At 40.2% G+C, this 19,134-nt stretch overlaps 1 protein-coding gene across 3 annotated transcripts; it reads left to right on the top strand.

Annotated features, from left to right (window-relative positions):
- Nucleotides 1–8,628: 8,628 nt before the first annotated feature.
- Nucleotides 8,629–18,693, top strand: h6pd (hexose-6-phosphate dehydrogenase (glucose 1-dehydrogenase)). 3 transcript variants are annotated; one of them, XM_040159426.1, is made up of 6 exons: nucleotides 8,629–8,741; nucleotides 13,886–14,084; nucleotides 14,223–14,552; nucleotides 14,658–14,775; nucleotides 14,903–15,172; nucleotides 15,303–18,693. In XM_040159426.1, exons 2-6 carry the CDS (start codon nucleotides 13,911–13,913, stop codon nucleotides 16,646–16,648), a joined length of 2,238 nt encoding a protein of 745 aa, XP_040015360.1. In that variant the 5' UTR covers nucleotides 8,629–8,741; nucleotides 13,886–13,910; the 3' UTR covers nucleotides 16,649–18,693. The 3 variants fall into 3 exon arrangements, with proteins under 3 accessions (XP_040015360.1, XP_040015358.1, XP_040015359.1); XM_040159424.1 differs by having other exon boundaries at nucleotides 13,886–14,552; XM_040159425.1 differs by lacking the exon at nucleotides 8,629–8,741 and adding an exon at nucleotides 12,487–12,615 and having other exon boundaries at nucleotides 13,886–14,552.
- Nucleotides 18,694–19,134: the final 441 nt, after the last annotated feature.

The raw sequence follows: 19,134 nt of genomic DNA, 5'->3' as shown, positions 1-19,134 counted from the left end.
TCCGAAACAGGTGGCGTCATCGCTCCGCCCCGCGCCCTTTGGAATGCGGAAGTTGTCCGAATATGGTAGTCGAGGGGGGCGGGGCCAGAGCTGCCTGACCGCACCTGTCCCATTGAGCAGAATGACGGCATTCACAAAGTGCACTTCTACCGTGTGATTGTACGTCGGCATTAGAGCTGCAACGACTGGTCGAGTAGTCGAACGACAGTAACAGTAACAGTAAAAATTTGGCATTTTTCAAGGAAAAAATCGCTGTTTTCGGCGTCTCAAATAGGAAGATTTTCCGTTTTTCTCTGTATCACAATAAAGTGAATATTTTTGGCCAAACAAAAGAAAACGTTTGAAGATGTCACGTGGACTGTGACAAAGTGATGGACAATTTTCCCTCTTTTCTGACAGCTCATTAATCAAGAAAATAATCTGTAGATTAATCGATAATGAAAATAATCATTAGTCCTCCAATCATCATTGTATGTAATGTACTTAAGTACTTAAGTACACAAAATGTTCTTAAAAGTAAATAACAAAAAGTACTCATGCAGGACGGCCCTTTCCAGAGCATATAATTAGGTCATATATATATTCAGAAGGTAGAAGAATTATTCAGATGCCTTTCTTAAGTAAATATTGTACTACAAAATGCAAAATACTCTGGTACATGTACAAGTTTCCCTTTAAAATTTCACTTAAGTAAAGCCACACAAGTATTACTAGCTAAAGTATCAGAATATAAAGTAATCATTATGCAGAATGGCCTCTTTTAGAGTGTAGTATTATTACACCATCTACGGTATATGGATTTTTATTACAGACTTGTATACAGCGTGTAAGCTATAGCCTATAAATACGGTTTGGTAGGTTGATCTATATCATATCACTGTTTTTTAGCAGCAATCATTTCAACATATAACTAGTAACTAGTTACCAAAACTATCCAATAAATACAGTGGACTAAAACATATAATATCTCCCTCTGACATGTGGTTGAGTGGAGTTGAAAATACCAAAATGTGGAAGTATTCAATTAAAGTGCAAGTACCTCAAATTTATCTAAGAAGACCACAGTAAATAAATGGGCCACAAAATTCTACTTAAGTACAGTACTTGACTAAATATACTTAGTTACTTTACACCACTAATATCAAATACAGTAGTTGAAAAACTTGGTAGAAATTAAAACATTAAAATAAATATTAAGCATTTCAAATAAGCTTTTATCTGGGTGAATACAGATATTCATATTTTATGTGTTACTGTTTTACATCTTTTTGTGTATTTACATTTTTATGTTTTTTATGTATGTTTTCATGGACATGGCAAAGGAGAATTTGGGGCAATACATTGAATATAACTGAGCTGTATTAATAAATGCTGAGATTTAAGCATGTTTAAACAAAGCAATGAATATAAAATTTGTTTTGCTTGTTTTTTTTTGGTTTTTCATCTGTATGTACTGTAGCTTTGGTGCCCTGTCTTGCACATGACATGGGAATTTAATTAAAGATGACGCACCAAGCTATACCATACTGGATATAAACTATCCATTCTAGTCCTGCTCTGGTACACTTGGGGCTACTTGCTGTTTAAATATGCTGTGCATATAGAAACCTTCTTGGATGTTTTATCTGTGCTGGAATTTTAAGCTGTGGTTGTAAAAGTTTCAAACAATGTTGATAGTACAGTATAAATATTTTTGGGCTTTGGTTGCTTTTCAAAATGAAAGAGTGTTTAAGTTGGACAATCTTTTTCTGACCGTCCTCCAAGTAATTGCCTGAATCCTCCACGTCTCATCCAGGACTTGTCTTTCCCACGACTGGTAAAGGAGGGGTCAAGTGGGGGGGTGGTCTGGTATGAATATATGACTACTAATGAGGCGGCCCTCATAAAGAACCTTACAATTTGGGTATGAATATGTGACCACAAAGAAGATCTGACAATAGGATCACCTAGCAACTCTTATCTGGAGGAATTTCAGAGTCAAGTCTTCTCTGTGAAGCGGCATGTACTTGGAGAGAAGAGCCCCTCAGGCTGAGAGCCAAACACAGCCAGCCATCCTGACAGAGACCCCCCAAAAAATCAATTGAAGAGGCAGACGTTGTCTTGTCCAGCATTACCATTCACGGACATTAATCATACAACAGACAGAGTGAAAGATGTTGGTAAAAAAAAAAATAGATTAACAAGGTAAGTGTGGGTTGAGTTATGACTTTCTGACCTTCAAATGACAATCACTTCAATTGCTTACAAACACAAATTGTAGTTGAACATAATGAGAATCATTCTAACGGGACATTTTCACCTTTTGGAGAAGGAAGGAAAACAACATCTTCTTCATTAAATTACGCACTGCAATTAAAGATGAACCTCATATGCAAACATACTATTCTTATAAGGAGATCTCATGTGTGTGTGTTTTCCAGTTTTCACTGATGAATTTCAGGTAGCACTTTTCTCTAAGTGGTGACAGAGGTTACATTTTAAACGCAATCCCTCATGCAGAAAAAAGTCCATTTGAATTGTCTTCCCATCTACTCTTTGTCAACTTGAGCTTCCACAAATGTTTGTTCATTGTTCAAATATCAGTTCTTTTAAGGAACCAAATTTGAGTTTTTTACGTCTCCGCTATTTCGAGAGTTTCACATAGATCTGTGGAACTCACAAAGACCCGACACCATGCTTTAAGATCCAGATATCGCTGACTTTCAAATTATCCAACACACTCTGTTTTGAGTGTGAACTGCCACTTGATGGAAACTTCCGTCTTAAGCACCCAAGCAGCCCTTTCTCTCCTGTCTTTATCGGTTTTGATGTGCACTGGGCTACGCTTGGGTGTTATTTTCGACTGTGTTAATGCTTAGACTCTGAGAAGTGGTTTCTGTTGTCATCCAGTTCTCGAAGGTGTCAGAGGTTAACACCCTCTCTAACACACAAGTATGCAAATGCTTTCATTACAATACAGGCCTCTTTTTATCCACCCAACAGAGCATGCGTCCTGCTGGAGAGCCGACCGCGGCCTCACAGGGCTAAGTCCTCCTGGGTGCCCAAACACCCCACCCTCCCTCTGGTCCTGGGCTTCTGAGGGCAACGACAACACAAAAGTACTTCACACTGGGGGCTGGGCCTGAATTTTGTGGGTCAGTGAACAGCGGCCGAAGCAGCAACGGCATGTCATTCAGATCCCGCTCCCCTCACACCCCCGCTTTCCTTATACTTCTTGTGGTATCAGCAAACAGAGAGGAGGACCACTGTTGAAAGCACCGGGGAGTTTTTGTGTACCGCCAACATTAAATGCACCTAATGTTTTCGGCCCCTCTCACAGTGAGGGCCCCCAAAACCCTTGTTAAGAAATGATGGATTCAGGTCTTCGTGCCTACATTTTGATGGCTATAGCCGGAACATCCGTGGTAGAAGAAGTACTCAGATTATTTACTTAGGTGAAGTAGCAACACCACACAATATAGATATACCATTACAAGTAAAAGTCTTACATTTCAAGTAATTGCAACAAAGTGTACTTATAATAAAAGTAGTCATAATACAGAACAGCTCTGTCAGCATTACATTATCATACAAATGAATCATTATTATTGATGCATTAACATGTGAGCAGTACTTTAATGTCGTAGTTGATCGAGGTGGGGCTAATTTTAAATCCTTCATACACTGCTGGATTGTTTAATCTACAATAAAGTTGCATCATATTTTGTAAACTTATCATATGTTTTGCACGTAAAATCCTAACATGAAAAGTAACTAGAAACTTTAGCTGCTGAATAGATGTAATAAATTAAATGTAGTAGCGTTAACCTATAAAGTTGAGTATAATGTAAATATTCAAGTTAAATACAAGCACTTCAAAATTGTACTTAAGTACATTACTTGAAAAAATATACTTAATTACTGTCCACCGATGCTAACCGTTACTGTATGTTTAATATTCATTCTTATTGATTAATTCTTTTCCCACATATTCACTCTTATTATGTATTAAAATGTGCCCTTTGTCTCAATATATGATGTATGTATAACAATTTGATGTATTTGCAATAAAGCAAAATGAATTAATCTAACATTTACTGTTACAGAAATCGCAGTATTTAAAAGTCTACTTGCAGTGAAACAGAGGAGTTGTTTCAGCAGAAACATTGCTTTTCAGTGATAATGTATCTCAAAGTTTTCCAGAGTTAAGAAAAGCTGCCTTGGTGACTTTAGCCAGATAAAGACTAGATTTTGAGTCACTAAAAAATCCAACATGTGGGTCCTGATTCCGAGGTCTGAAACCACACCATGGGAGAGAGGCTGCATTTTTGAGCTAATCCTATGTGTTTTAAAAGAAATGTATGAGCCTACATGGTAGGAATATCCAACCCACAAAAAATGTGTGATCCTTCGGCTTATCTGATAACACAAAAATCCCAAAGGCAAAAGCTGTGCTTCAAAGCATAACAAAAACTATCACTTGACGACAAATACATGAGCTATCTCGGTTCAACAATCACGGCACTGTTCGTGAGACTGAGGAAAATGCAAGATGAATTGTTCAGTTCAGTCCTGTACTTGTAATGAATGACACAATATGATAGCAAGTACTGATAAGCTACACAAATAAGCAACAACAGAAACTAGGATTTGAAAAGGACTCATCTCTGCATGCAAAGGTCAATACAAGTACATAAAGTGTCTCACCAAAAATGAATAAAAACATGACCCCATATTGTAACTACCAACAAAAGTGTGCTCTGATAATAACACCAGACCCAACTCCAAACCACCATCCTATTATCTACCTCACAAAGAGGGAGTGGATGTTGTAGAAGCTTCTTTATTCTACACTAATGCATTACGTGCTCTGTAGTCTGGACTTTGCTGAAAAGCTTGTGCATTGTTTTTCCTCCATGTCCTCAGTCATCTCATTTTAAAAGCCCAACATGCCACCTCTGGAAAACGCTACCTCTCTTAACTGGAATTTGGGGGCGGGTGATTGTTGTCTATGTGGGATGTGTTGTGTGCAGCGTAGCATTCAGAAAACAAAAGACGAAGCATGCTCCAACAAGTCTTCTTCTTATGATGAGAAGAAATGTGAGAATGTGGTTAAAATCACGAGGCATTACTCATACACACATGAGTTAAGTCTATTTATGACTTCGCCCATATCAGTCATCGCTGGCTGCAATGGTACTGACCTCATGCATCAAAGAGCGACTGTAGAAAAAAATGAACACCGCAGGTACAGACAGAAAGCTTTTTCAGAGAGAAGCCAAAGAAAGACATTTGGCAGGATTGTCTCACCCTTGAAATGCAAAACTACCACCAATTAACTTTGCCTTTAAAGTTACATATCAAAGAAAAACCATAACCAACCATAAAATTACTCAGAGGAACAGAGGGTCATTAGAAATGAGCCTTTGTTCATGGCTCCGTATTATGTTCTCTTATTAGTATGTAACAGGTTGTGTATTCAAATTTATCCCAGACTGAGGTCACTATAATCCTTCTCGTCTGGCAAGTAAGAGTGGGGGACGAGGGCAAGACTGAAAGTGAAATCTCTTTCAGTGAAGACTTGTGTTAAATGTAATGGGTGTTGGCAAGGGGGCCTAATAAAGATGACAGCACACATTCATATGCATTCGTTTGTGTGCTCAGCTTGACGAAGTCTGCCCCGCAGGCTTAACAAAGGGGAGGAAGGAAGCCAGGGGCTTTGGAGAATGCCTGGGGGTGTGGGGTAACAACGCACACACGCGCGCGTGCACACACACAAACACACACACACACACACACAGAAACACACAAACACACACACACACACAGAAACACTTGAACACACACTGGCCCTCCAGCTTGCGTCCTGTGGTCTCTCAAATCTGAAGTTATAGCAGTGACAGCTGGGCTGACAAGCTCTGCATGGGCTCATTCTCTCTTTAGCAGCCAACCCCTCCCGTCCATCCACACACACACACACACACACACACACACACACACACACACACACACACACACACACACACACACACACACACACACACACACACAGGATGCTCCATCCTGTTTACTGTTTACATTTCACCCTGGCCAGCCAACTTGGGAGGGCACTACAGTGTGATCACAGGCATTACAGCTGTTTGTAAGGTAGTGGTGGATGGGGTGTGTGTGTGTCTGTGTGTGTGTTCCTCAGCAGATGGAGCCTCCCTGTAGCTGTCATACCTGTATGTTCCAATTTCCCTTTTTTCTGAGCCCTTTTTCTTCCATGTTTTGCTTAAAAGCTGTTTAAGGACCTCTCATTCATGTTGGCATAAAAGTTGAGATTAAAAGTTTACCCTTGACCCTGGAAACAACGGTCGAGGAAGATCGCGTGATATGACTGAAAGCTCCGAAACAGCTACTAAAAGACCCTGTGGTGATACTGTTTTATAACAAGTTGTGCCCCTAAATGCTTATATATCTTCTAGAAATGTGGACATCCAAACAATACAAAGACTTTCAGCTGGGACAGAAAAACAAGGGGAACTACTCAATGTGTAGCCTTAAGATTTTAAGTAGGTTTCAGAGAGGTAAAGTTGTCTAACGTCAGCTGCTAACTTCTGTATGTTAGATGGGGCCCTGAAGCTGCTGAGTCAAGGTCTGCGCTGTAACGATCACAACTGTTAAGAAGAGATAAAGGCGGGTCCAGTAAGGGCAACTCGCAGTGTGGTCCACAACAATTCAGAAGGCGACAGGTGGACAGTGCAGAGCAAACAGGGGCTAATGTTTGTCCACTTAAAGTCAGCCGTTTGGGTTATCCTGATTTTTCATTCCTGTTTTTAAAACCGTAGACGCTCAGTAGGCTATGGCCGCCCTTGGCCTTCATGGAGACCTGCTGTTATTTTTCAGCCTGAGATGGAGCCTTTAGAGCTGATGGCACTTACTGATGGTTCAGAGCTCCAGACTGTGAAAAGTATTTGACACAAGTGGAAAGCAGCTATACCGCACAGAGACCAGCAGGGGTCCCTCTTGTTGTGTTAATAAGCTGCAGTCGACAGCTGTGGGCAAATGATGGCCAACGGCCAGGGACACAAAATACAGCAGATAAAAAAGCCTTAGATAAAATATAGCGAGTTATACAACATCATAGAGCAATGAACTCATTGGAACCAGTAAAGTGGATTTTTAATCAAATCCATTTAAGTGTAATAAAACTTGATCAGTTCCATTTAGTATTGTGCTTAGTCAAAAACAAACCATTTTTGTGCTGTTTAATAATATAATCATCTAACTATAATGTCAATATGAAGTCAGAAGAAAAGTAAGTTGTGAAATGAAATGTGGCTTCTTTTATTCAAAGATGTGCAAAGAAATGTGTGATATTGTTTTTCTTTAATTTCTTCTTACATTACCCTTAAAATAGTCTTTCAAACTCCGCCGGCAAGTACGAATGAAGTGAATGACCTGGCTAGAGGACTAGTTTGTATAGTGTTTGAGGGTTGCATCTGTTATCCCGGCCCATTATTTTAAACCCATACGATGCTCAGTTGGACTGATATTAATCTCCCAACCGGCATTTCAACCACATACAGAATACCGACCATAATTTGAAACAAAGAGTGAGTCAGTTTTTGGACATAATTGTGTCTTACTGGGAAAGTACAAATGAATGTTACTTTTCAATGATAACAACGTACAACTAATTTATAATTTGGAACGAAGCTCTGATAATAGTACTGTACCCCATCATAGATGCATGTCTGAATTCAATGAGAACCTGAAATTTAAAAAAAAAGTTTAATTACTTTTACTTACTTACTTACTTACTGTCTCAAAAAGAGGACCAGATTCCAGCTTCTCAAATTTAAATATTTCCTGGTTTTCTTTGTCTTCTGTGATACTAAACCAAATATCCCTGAGTTTAGGAGTGTTGGTTGGACAAAACTAGACATATGGATATGTTAACTTGGGCTTTAAAGATCTGTGATGGGAATTTTTCTCTTGAACACCAAATGATCAATAACTTAAAGTAAATAATCAGCAGACTAACTGAAAATGAACATGATTCATTACAGCCCTACGGTAGTCCTACGCTGGGATAATGCTAACTTTTTCCCATGGAAGAATTACTGAACCGGCCTATTGGGCAGGGACCCAGGGGGCCCAAGGTTTCAGAGGGGCCCTGGACAAGAGCCTCTGTTTGAAGTTACTGTTAATATTTATTGTTGAAAAGTCAATCATCAGACTCATAACATCCACGAAGAGATTCAAAATGACAAGAATGAGACAGAAAATAACCACAAAGGAACGCAAAATGATGACAAAGAGAATACAACCAGAGACAAAATTATCACAGAGACTCAAAAAAAAAAAAAAAAAAAAAACACAAAGTAACGCAAAATGGCTGGAAAGAGACACGTGTCTCTCTCAGTCTGGAGGTCTTGCTCCTATAGTTTTCCATGTGAAAAACATCAAAACATAACAATATAAACTAAAAAATATTTCAGATCTTTGACGCATGGTCCCTCTGATAACGTTCACATCAGGTATGAAAGGCCCATCTCATTTAATACTTTCTAACCAACCCCCCCCCCCCCCCCCAGTTTAAACTGTATCATTCAAAAGCACGCCGAGGCAGACCTAAATCCCGCACACAGGTCTTGTACACATGCTGTAACATCCGTCAGCAGCAGCCCTGTAGCGGGAGCAGGACTGTGTCACGTGACCGGTCCAGGAAGCGTCTTCTGAAGGTGGAGTGCATCGCTCAGGGACTCACAGGGCAGGTTGGTCCCAGTTAACTTTCTGCGTCTCTCGGTGTTTCTCTGGGCTGTAGTCTGTCCGCCTGACTTGTTTGGGCGACATTACAGGTGCAGGTTTACCGGAAGGATTGTAGAGCAGTGTGTGAGTCCGTAGCGGAAGTGAAGTTTGACCGCTAGCAGGTGAATCGTGTTGGATACGCGGACGTTCACTAAGAGGCAGCAGTTGTTAGTCCACTTCCAACGGCTACTTTCCCTCTGCGGGACAACCTCGTCCTGTTTCTGTAACAGTTCGTAAAGACTGCAGCCGAGAAATAATCCCCCGAGTTTTTTTGTTTTGTTTTTTTTTTTCTGCGCCGTTTTGCTTCCCCCGGCTGCCGAGAGTCGAGCCCACCACGGCAGCAGGAAGACGCACATTTTGTAAGGATACAGGATTTAGCGCAACACGTGTGCAGCAGGATGTGTAAAGAAAAAAAAAAAAAACAGGATCCATTTAAACCGGGACACGAGTCTCTGCTGGAGCGCAGTGTCTGTGGGGTACACAGGCACCGAAAAGAGAGAGAGAGACGGAAACCTGAGATGAAACACCCCCTCGTAGAGCTCAATTAGTTAGTTAAGTAGTTAAGTCATTGATTAATTGTTAAGCAAAAATGTCAAAAAAAAAAAAAAAAAGTCCCTGGTCCCCAGTTTATCAAATGTTAATATTTACAGGTGGTCTTAGCCTCGTGAGATAATAAACTTGTTACCAGAATTTTCAACCGCTGACTGGACAAAACAAGCTTTTTAAAACATGTCACGTTGGGCTTAAAAAAGCGCCATGTTCATTTTCTCCAAACAGTAATCGGTTAATGGAGAAAATAATCGGCAGATTGATCAGTGATGAAGATAACTGTTTTGTTGAACCACTGTATATATAGTAATGCATTATTTTATATGAAACTATAATATCATGATATTTAAATTAAACTGTAAAATAATTGAGAAAAAAATATTATTATAAGGACGACAAAGGCGCCTGATGAGAAAACTGTTGAGTTCTGTTGACGCATCACATTGAACAAGCAGTGAGATTGAGAGTTTCTGTTACTATGAGTAGTTAAGTTAGTAGAGGATGAACTGATCTAAATGAATAAATACTCTGACTCCTCAAACCTTGGCCCAACAATAAGCAGCCACGGGCTCCTCTAAGCAGCTGGCTAGCACTCTGAAAATTAAAATAACTGCTGCCCACAAAGCAGGAGAAGGCGAGAAGAGGAAGCCGTTCCTTCAGTTCGCAGTGTAATTAAGAAATGGCAGTTAACTGGAACGGAGGAGGTCAAGTTGAGGTCTGTGAGACCAAGAAATCTTTTCGAGAGAGCTTCGGGTAGATTTGCTAGAAAGGCAACTCAAAACCACCGTTCAATTGCAAAAGACCTTCAGGATGATTTAACAGACTCTGGAGTGGTGGTGCACTGTTCTACTGCGATGCCACACCTGCACAAATATTACCTCCATGGAAGAGTCATCAGAGGAAATCCTGTCCTGCGTCCTCACCACAAAAATCCGCATTAGAAGTTTGCAAAGGAACATCTGAACAATCCTGATGCATTTTGAAACAAGTCCTGTGGACTGATGAAGCTAAAATAGAACTTTTTGGCCGCAATGAGCAAATCAGCAATGTTTGGAGAAGAAAGGGTGCAGAATTTCATGAACAGAACACCTCTCCAACTGTTAAGCACAGCGTTGGATTGATCATGCTCTGAGCTTGTGTTGCAGCCAGTGGCACGGGGAACATTTCACTGGTAGAGGGAAGAATGGATTCAATTAAATACCAGCAAATTCAGGGAAAAAAGCAGCGATTTTGCCATGGCCCTCAGTCCCCTGACCTAAACATCATCGAAAATGTGTGGATAGTCCTAAAAAGAGAGAACAGCCCCAGAATCTCCCAGAACATTAAGCGTTTTGCAGGAAGAATGGGTGAAAATCCCCCAAACAAGAACTGAAAGCCTCTTAGCTGCTACAAAAAGAGTTTACAAGCTGTGATAAATGGCCCCAAACTGTTGTTTTGGGCCCTTTTCCTTTCTTGTTATTTTGAAACTGTAAAAGATGGAAAATAAAAAAGTGATCTTGCTTAAAATAGTAAAGAAATGTTTCATCTTTAACTTTATGCCTTTTTGAAATCAGTTCATCTTTTACTCGTTTAGCTATTTAAAATAACAAAAATTTTGACCAGGGGTCCCCAAGCCTTTTCATACCACTGTATGTCAGTTTCAGTTGCTTTCTTTGTTTGGTTAAAGGAATTGTGAAACAGTTTAAAAATTCTCTCTACTGTGCACCGGAGGAAATATAGGATTTTCAATGAGAAGTATGTTCTTTGAACTAAAGGCTAATGACTTAATTATTAGTCTCAATGCAGTAAAGCTGAATAGGTTCATCAGTTTCTTATGATAGTGTGTGAATAGTTTAAACATTCCTGCAATTCGGTCAGAAGACTTGCAAATGTCTTTTACTGCAGACCACTGGACTGCCATAAATTTGGCTGCAAAGACACGAACAGGACACATGTGCTTTCTCCAGTCATGAACAAAACTGCTCAGTCCCCAGACAAGTCCTCGTTGTACGTGTGGGCAATTTGCTCTGGTTAATGTGGTCCTACTTGGCACTTGCAATCGCTGCTTGATGCAAAGAAATTCCTGCTCTGTACTGGGAGGTTTTGTGAATACATGAGTGTGTGAAGGTCATTTGAAATGATGTGTGACGGAAGAAGATGAAAGCAGCTTGTGACTGAGGTGGAATCATGTGTTGGAATAAACTGAGGAAAAAAAAAAAAAACTGGGAAAAGCTGCAGTGTCAAAACCTGAATGAAGATAGTGTCTTTTAAGATAATATGCCCTTTTATTGATACTAGTGGGGGGAATTAGCAGAATAAGTAATAGCCCAGAAGTCAATAGATAAAAAGGTGAGAGGAGTAAAAGCAGGTTACAGTTTTAAAAGAGTAATGTAAGAAAATAAAACTAATAAAATAGGCAGGAAACTTCATTTGTGATTATATAACTTCCTAGTGGTCCTGTGTAAGTTTTAAGATGTTGTCATCTTTACATAAGATGTGACGAGTGTTATTTCCGATTTTAAAAAATAGATAAATGTTTTGACTGCGGTAATCCTTTTAAAAAAGTGAAGCAGAGCCAAAATTCAGCGGTTGAAGCAGTCGGCATTCTTGAGGTGGCCTTTGCTGTTTGCATTGCCACTGTTTAAACATGATTGTGGAACAGAGGGATTCCAGATGTTATACTCAGTCATAAAATCAGCGTCATACCGTGGGTGTTGTGTTCACCCAGTACGATTTTCAGTCAAAATAAAATGTTCTTGGATTTATAACATCCTGCCACGGGACCTGGTACAGCTGCATTTTTACTAATGCAAATTCCTCGGAATTAGTTTGTTTTTCATATGATAAATGTCAGTGAAGGCAGTAATGAAAATGTAGCATCTACGTCAAGACACTCATTGTTTGATATATCTGTATGCACTGCATTGGGACTTTGTTTTGTTCTTTGTGATGAGCAGAATAGGTCTCAGTAAGTGCCTTCGGGAGATTTTAACTTTTTCCTATAAGAAAAAATACATGAAGTTAGGCATGATTTCATTCTAAGTAAAAATTTTACTTACTATCTACTTCTCTAGCTTCTCCATCTTGCTAAATTAATGATTTGGGGTCCTTGCAAAATCACCTATAATTTGGTCACGCTTTCCCAGCACTCTGTCAACAGTAGAATTCTTGTACTGGAAGCTCAATGCCCCTTAGCAAAGTACAAAGTCTACACGCCTTCTCCACCGGTATCCGGCAGTCACTGCAGTCATGACAGTATAACTGTCTCCACATCACTGCCTCCGAAGCGACTGGGGACAGAGACCTTGCTAAGTAATTAACTGCTTATCTCTTTCGTCTTTTGGCATTTGTGTAGGTTCCGGTGTATTTGAAGTTTACATTGACTATTGCTCACAATCATAATGTTTTTAAATTATGTATCTGTCGTGGCTCTTAGATGTTTAAATTTAACTTTTAAGTTTAGCTATTATATGTTTTATTAACTTGTGGGATTTAAATCTTGTCTGTCAAATGAAAAGTTGGATTTGTGACGTCACTAAAAAATTACAGCAGTGTCTATTGCATGTGTGTATCGTTAAAAATGTTGAAGGTTCATGTTACAATTGGGACTGCATTCATTTCTCAGTTGTGGCTTTTCTGTTATGTGGCATTCTAGTACTTTTTGGGACAGAGGAACATTCATGTTTAATTTGTTTTTATCACATATATGTAACATTTTGAGCTGAAAAGATTAGTTAAATATTCAGAATCAGAAAAACTTTATTGACCCATGTGGGGAAATTGCTTTGGTACAATTGCACAACAGGCAGGAGGAGAAAGTAAATAAGTGAAAACTACTTTGAAATGGAAATAATAATAAATAAACAGTAAGTAAATAGAAAAATGTACAAATGCAAACGTACGGAAAACTAATTTGGGAGATAGAATCACCAGACCTCTTTAACATTAACATACGGCAGGTCCAGGGTCCTGTCTCCTCTGGTGGTACAGTCCACAACTACCCTTTGACTCTCACCACCATCTGGAACATAAGCTAGAAGTAATCAGAACCGGGCACCACCAAGCTGATAATGTGCAAGCTCATCCATCTTATTGTCCAGTGACCTCACACTAGCCATGATGACAGAGGGGAGATTCGCTCTTCTCCATCAGTCTCTGTTGTCTAAACCCAGCTCTCGTGCCTCGTCGCTTCGTTCCTCCTCTGCATCCCCTCTGTGACCTCCCCATGATTTCAGGGGAATGACTGTTGTTCTGGTCGCCATGCCGGCCTTCGCTGCTTTTTTGTGTCATGTGAGAGTAAACTGAACATCTTTGGGTTTTGGACAAAACGGCACATTTGAATATTTCACGCTGGGTTCTCATAATTTTCTAAAATGTAGATAGAACAAGAAATTGAGACAATAATCGACAGCTTGACAGTTGATAATGAAAAAAATCATTAGTTGCAGCACTACAAACGTTTTTATTGTTATTTTCAATGCTTACTGTCATTCATGTATTCAGCTTCATATGATTTCTCAGTTGCTCATTGGTGCTCGATAATTGCCTACATGTGACGTTTCTCATTGCTGTTTTCAAACAGGAGTTTGGACGGTTAAGACCAGAGCATGTTTGTGACTGTGTTCCTGCTTCTGGTCACTCTGTGTGCCCAGGGCGGATACGGAGAGGAGAGAAAGGAGGCACAGAGACTCGGCCATGTTTCAGTGGTGATAGTGGGAGGCACAGGTGACCTGGCCAAGAAGTACCTGTGGCAGGGCTTCTTCCAGCTGTACATTAACCAGGTCAGTAGTGGAAACACCTTTTCCTTCTATGGTGGAGGACTGTTACCTGCTGAGAAGGCCACAGCCCTCCTCTTTGAGATCCTAAAGGCAGTGTCCTGCTCAAAGGATGTGTCTCAAGAGCGCTGTGCTCTTCTGAAGGAGCAGTTCCTTCGACTCTCACAGTATCGGCAGCTGAAAGCCCTGGAGGACTACCAGGATCTGGCCAAGCACATTGAGAAACGACTTCAGGAAGAGGGAATTACAGAGGCAGGGAGGCTCTTCTACCTCTCTGTTCCAGCTTTCGCATATGCAGACATTGCTGATAAAATCAATAACAGTTGCAGGCCGAACACTGAGGCCTGGTTGAGGGTGGTGCTAGAGAAACCTTTTGGGCATGACTTTAGGAGTGCTCAGGTACTAGCATCTCAGCTTGAGAGCTCCTTGAAGGATGAAGAAATGTACAGAATTGACCATTACCTGGGGAAGCAGGTAAGGACATCTGCCACAGTATGTACCTCTCACCCTTGAATCTGTAATTTTGATTTCATTTTTTTCTGATTTCATGCTATGTTTTTTTTATGCTTTTGTGAGAAGGTGGTTGCAAAGATACTTCCATTCAGAACGGAGAACAAGGAGTTTCTGGATCCGATCTGGAACAAGCACCACATTGAGAGAGTGGAGATTGTATTGAAAGAGACCCTGAATGTTAAAGGTGAGTAAAACTGCATCAACACTGTTGTAATTCTTTTTTTTTTTTTTTTTTGGAGCTACGAAACAGTAGCTAGAATTCCTAAGGAAGATTTATGTGTTCATGCCTTCGCTCGTCGTTTGTTCTCAAGGTCGTATTCCCTTCTATGACCAATACGGGGTGATCAGAGATATGCTACAGAACCACCTGACTGAGATCATGGCGCTGCTGACAATGAGGCTCCCCATGAATCTGAGCAGCACTGAGGAAGTCACCCAAAACAAGCTGCGGATCTTCAGCTCCCTTTTGCCCTTGGGAAAGAATCAAGCTGTGATCGGCCAGTACCAAGCATACAAGTCAGAGGTTCAGCAGGAGCTGAATAAGACAAAAGATCACATCAGTCTCACACCAACATTTGCAGGTGAGAACTTACAGATTTTCTTTTTAATTTTTATGATTTTATGTATTCTTTACTGCTGAGTTGTAAAAAGAAAACTTGCTGTACTACAAATATAGCTCTGCTAATAAGTGATCCTGTTTGTATATTGCAGCTGTGTTGGCACACATCGATGAAGCCCAGTATGAAGGTGTGCCAATTCTTTTAATCTCAGGGAAGATGTTAGATGAACGAGTCGGGTATGCACGCATACTTTTCAAGAATGACATCTTTTGTCTTCAGAACCACCACAGCGTTCACTGCAAGCCCAAACAGATAGTTTTCTACTTTGGACATGGTAGCCTTCAGTATCCAGCAATTCTTGTAAGTAAGAATTTGTTCAAGCCAGTTTTATTGGACGGAGAGTGGAAGGAAGTGACGGAACATACTGATGTCAGTGTTTTAGGTTTGCCTGTTTCAGACTACTATGTGCAAACTCCAATAGAGCAGAGGGAAGCTTATACAGAACTGATTTCTCACATCTTTGCTGGACGTAAGAATAGTTTTATTAGTACTGAAAACTTACTGTCGTCCTGGGGCTTATGGACACCACTGCTAAGTAGCCTAGCCAGCTCTTTTCCCCGCATCTACCCTGGTGGTGCGGACAACGGGGACCTGCTGGACGTCCGCCTGAAAGGGAAGGACATTAGCTTCAACAGCGAGGTGGTGATAATCAGCCCTGATCAGATGAGTGGCTCGTCTGCAAAAGGTTTTCAAGTGATGCAAGGCAAATTCCGAGGTGCTGACATGGTGTCTGCCTGGGCTGAGGAGCTAGTGGAGCGGCTAGCTGCAGATATGCAGGAAGCGGCGGAGGCAGCAGTCCGTGAGAGCGGTGTTTTCCATCTTGCACTCTCTGGCGGGTCCACACCCCTCGCCCTGTTCCACAGGTTGGCCCGGCACCACTTCTCCTTCCCCTGGAGGAACACCCATGTGTGGATGGTGGATGAGCGCTGCGTGACGCTGACTCAACTGGAGTCTAACTTCTACACCCTGCATAACCACCTACTACAACATGTGAGGATACCCTATTACAACATACACCCCATGCCAGTCCAGCCCAGCCATCGTTTATGTGTCGAGGAGGACGGAGGGGCACAGCTGTATGAGAACGAGGTCGGCAGGTTGGTGAATGGCTCCAGCTTCCACTTCGTACTGTTGGGAGTCGGCTACGACGGCCACACAGCCTCTCTGTTCCCTGGTACTAAAGCGGATGAATTTGGGGAGAGTCTGGTGGCCCTCACCGAGAGCCCTTTCAAACCTCACCAGCGTATGAGCCTCACGTTCAGCGCCATTAACCGAGCCCACATAGTTGCTTTTTTAGTGATGGGTAAAGGCAAGCATGAGCTGATCACTCAGCTGAGCCGAGTGAAGGACAGCCCGGACAAATGGCCTGCCACCGGGGTGAAGCCTGCTAATGGCAGACTTGTGTGGTACATAGACTATGATGCACTTTTAGGATAGAGATTTTAATCCTAACTTTCAATCAAACGAATGTCTTTGGAGCTGCTTTAATTCAACAGGTGGTTTTGAGTAAAGAATGTATGAACACCAGTAGTTATACATGTTTGAGCTTATTAACTACAAATTACATATACTGATCACTACTGCTGCATTTTTTTTAAAGCATGCAAGCAGGTTTCTGATTGATTTCCTACCTCCAAACCAGCAATTTGTTAGAGTCCAGAGACAGGAACTTTGATCAAAATAAGAAATCCATTATAGCTATCATTGTGTAGTATGGCAGTTAAAAACAGTTTTTGGACAGAAAAAAGTTGTTAAAAAACAGCCCCTTTTCAGTGGATTTATTGGCTTGCCGGGAGGCATGGAAACTTCGCAAAGGACACCGTAAGTTTGTGGTTTCTCACATTACACATGAGTTCACCAGCAAGAAAGAGTTGCAACTGCATCACGCTGCAATAACAACTAGGATCTTAGATCAAAGTTTAAAGCGTTGAAAATTTCTTTGGCTTAGGAGAGAAGAGATGAGCAATACAAGTGAACACTGTTGTAATGCCAACCAATTCTGAAGGTCATCTTCCTTGCAGGGCCTATTTACTAAACTCACACAAAATGGAGTATGTGTCCGACAGTTCCCATCCACACGTGTGAAGATTCTGTTGGGTACCATCATGTTCTTCACAGAGAGTTCTTCACAGAGTTACTAAGTATTTGTAATTTAATAGTTAATGGGTTAAAAACAACGGTCTTGGTCCTTTTCTTTTTTCTTTTTTTTTTGGAAACTTAAAACCTCATTTGAACATTTTCCTGTGTGTGAGTGTGAAGTGATTATGCAGACTTTTTGTGGTTTATCTAAGTCTAATTAGTGTGAGATGAGTGAAAATCTAGACAATTATATGAAGTATATAAGTTTACAGGATATGTAGCACTGTGTGAATATCTGATGTATACAATATCTTGCGCATAAAGCCAATTCCAAAACAAACATTTGTGCACTTATTTTAAACCCAGGATGGTTGTATGTTGGAATTATATCAGATCTCAGGTGAATTTTTGAATTTTTAGATACGCAGTTTGCTGAATTATCTATACTTCTTGATTGTATGCTTCATATTGTTGAGAGTCAGTGACCCAATTAGTTAAAGAAAGTGAAAATGTGACTGCTTCCATAAATAATATATTTTGTTTGTACAAGAATGATGATTATAATAATATTGTATAATAGAGAAACAAAAAGATGTAATTAAAATTGTTGACGTAATTCAAAATATTTGGTGCTTCACTAATAAAAAGCTCATTTCTCAACCCAGCACATTCACATTCCCCTCAGAGGAATCAATACATGTCATCTTCAGGTGCTTTTTCCAGATTCTAGCGTCCAAACAAGAATAGCTTTATTTCAATTTTAGGTTGATTTTTGGTTTTAAAAAGGTCTTTTACACCATAAAGTTTTACAGGTGTATTTGACTTAAAAAGAAAACGAAATAATGACTCGTTTTAATAAAGTGAGTTCAGGTGATTGACAGTGTGTAGGATTCTTTGGTTTAGGGCTCAAAGTTAATTTATATACCTGTGTCTGAAGGCCTTCCCTAAATTAAAGTGGAGTGCTACTGAATTCCAGCAGTCATGCTAATATTGTGCCTGTGTTTGATCCATAGAAAGATACTGAAAGAGTTTCCATGATGTACAGCATGTATACAAAAAGTTTCTTTCCCACGTGCTGTAAGTGGAGGGGCCCCATGCATCGCAATGGCACCATCATGGCCTCCTCGGCCGCAGGTTGACGAGTTTCTTTCCAGTGTATGATTGTATTTTTAAGTGTTTTAAATTCTCTCCTTAACTTTATCATTTTCCAGTTGTTTTGAAGTTTGACTTGTGAGATGTGAAAGTTACAAATTAATTTGTGGTGAATACATGTCAGCTGTCGATTAATATTAATTCTGTCGGTAGGAAACTGGGATCAGTTGCGGTATACGGGTACTTGTGAAAATAAGAGAATAGCAGGTAAAACAAATTTACAAGGTGCACTTGCTGGACTTTCCAGTTTATTTGTATACATTATTTTGTCGTCACCAAAGCTGTTACCTTTTTGTAAGACCATTTTTAGATGATGGGGATCACTCATGTTTTGGTAAAACAACTGCATTTTTGCAATGATATAACCTGGCCCTCCTAGCTTCCTCAATGTGAAGCATTTCCTTTATAATCCTGCTATGATCTGTTTAATGTAGCTTTACTTTCCAATGAGATAAATATCACTATCAGTACTGTATGCAGATAATTATGTATAATTATACATCGAATCTGCTTATTAGCTTCTTATGACCAGTTGTTACATGAAACATACTCAACCTGTACCCATCAACAAATAAAGCAAACTTCTGATAATCAAGACAAATAAAAGCTTTGTGACCCTTTTCTGAAGTGAGCATTAAAACATGAGACGGATTAAGCCACTTTCCCTTTTTTCTGTCTGTCTGTCTTTTTTT

Source organism: Xiphias gladius, chromosome 21, assembly GCF_016859285.1.
Source record: "Xiphias gladius isolate SHS-SW01 ecotype Sanya breed wild chromosome 21, ASM1685928v1, whole genome shotgun sequence".
In the NCBI taxonomy this organism is placed as follows: Eukaryota; Metazoa; Chordata; class Actinopteri; order Istiophoriformes; family Xiphiidae; genus Xiphias; species Xiphias gladius.
The sequence above is the reverse complement of the archived record's forward strand: the minus strand, read 5'-3'. Positions and strand labels throughout refer to the sequence as shown.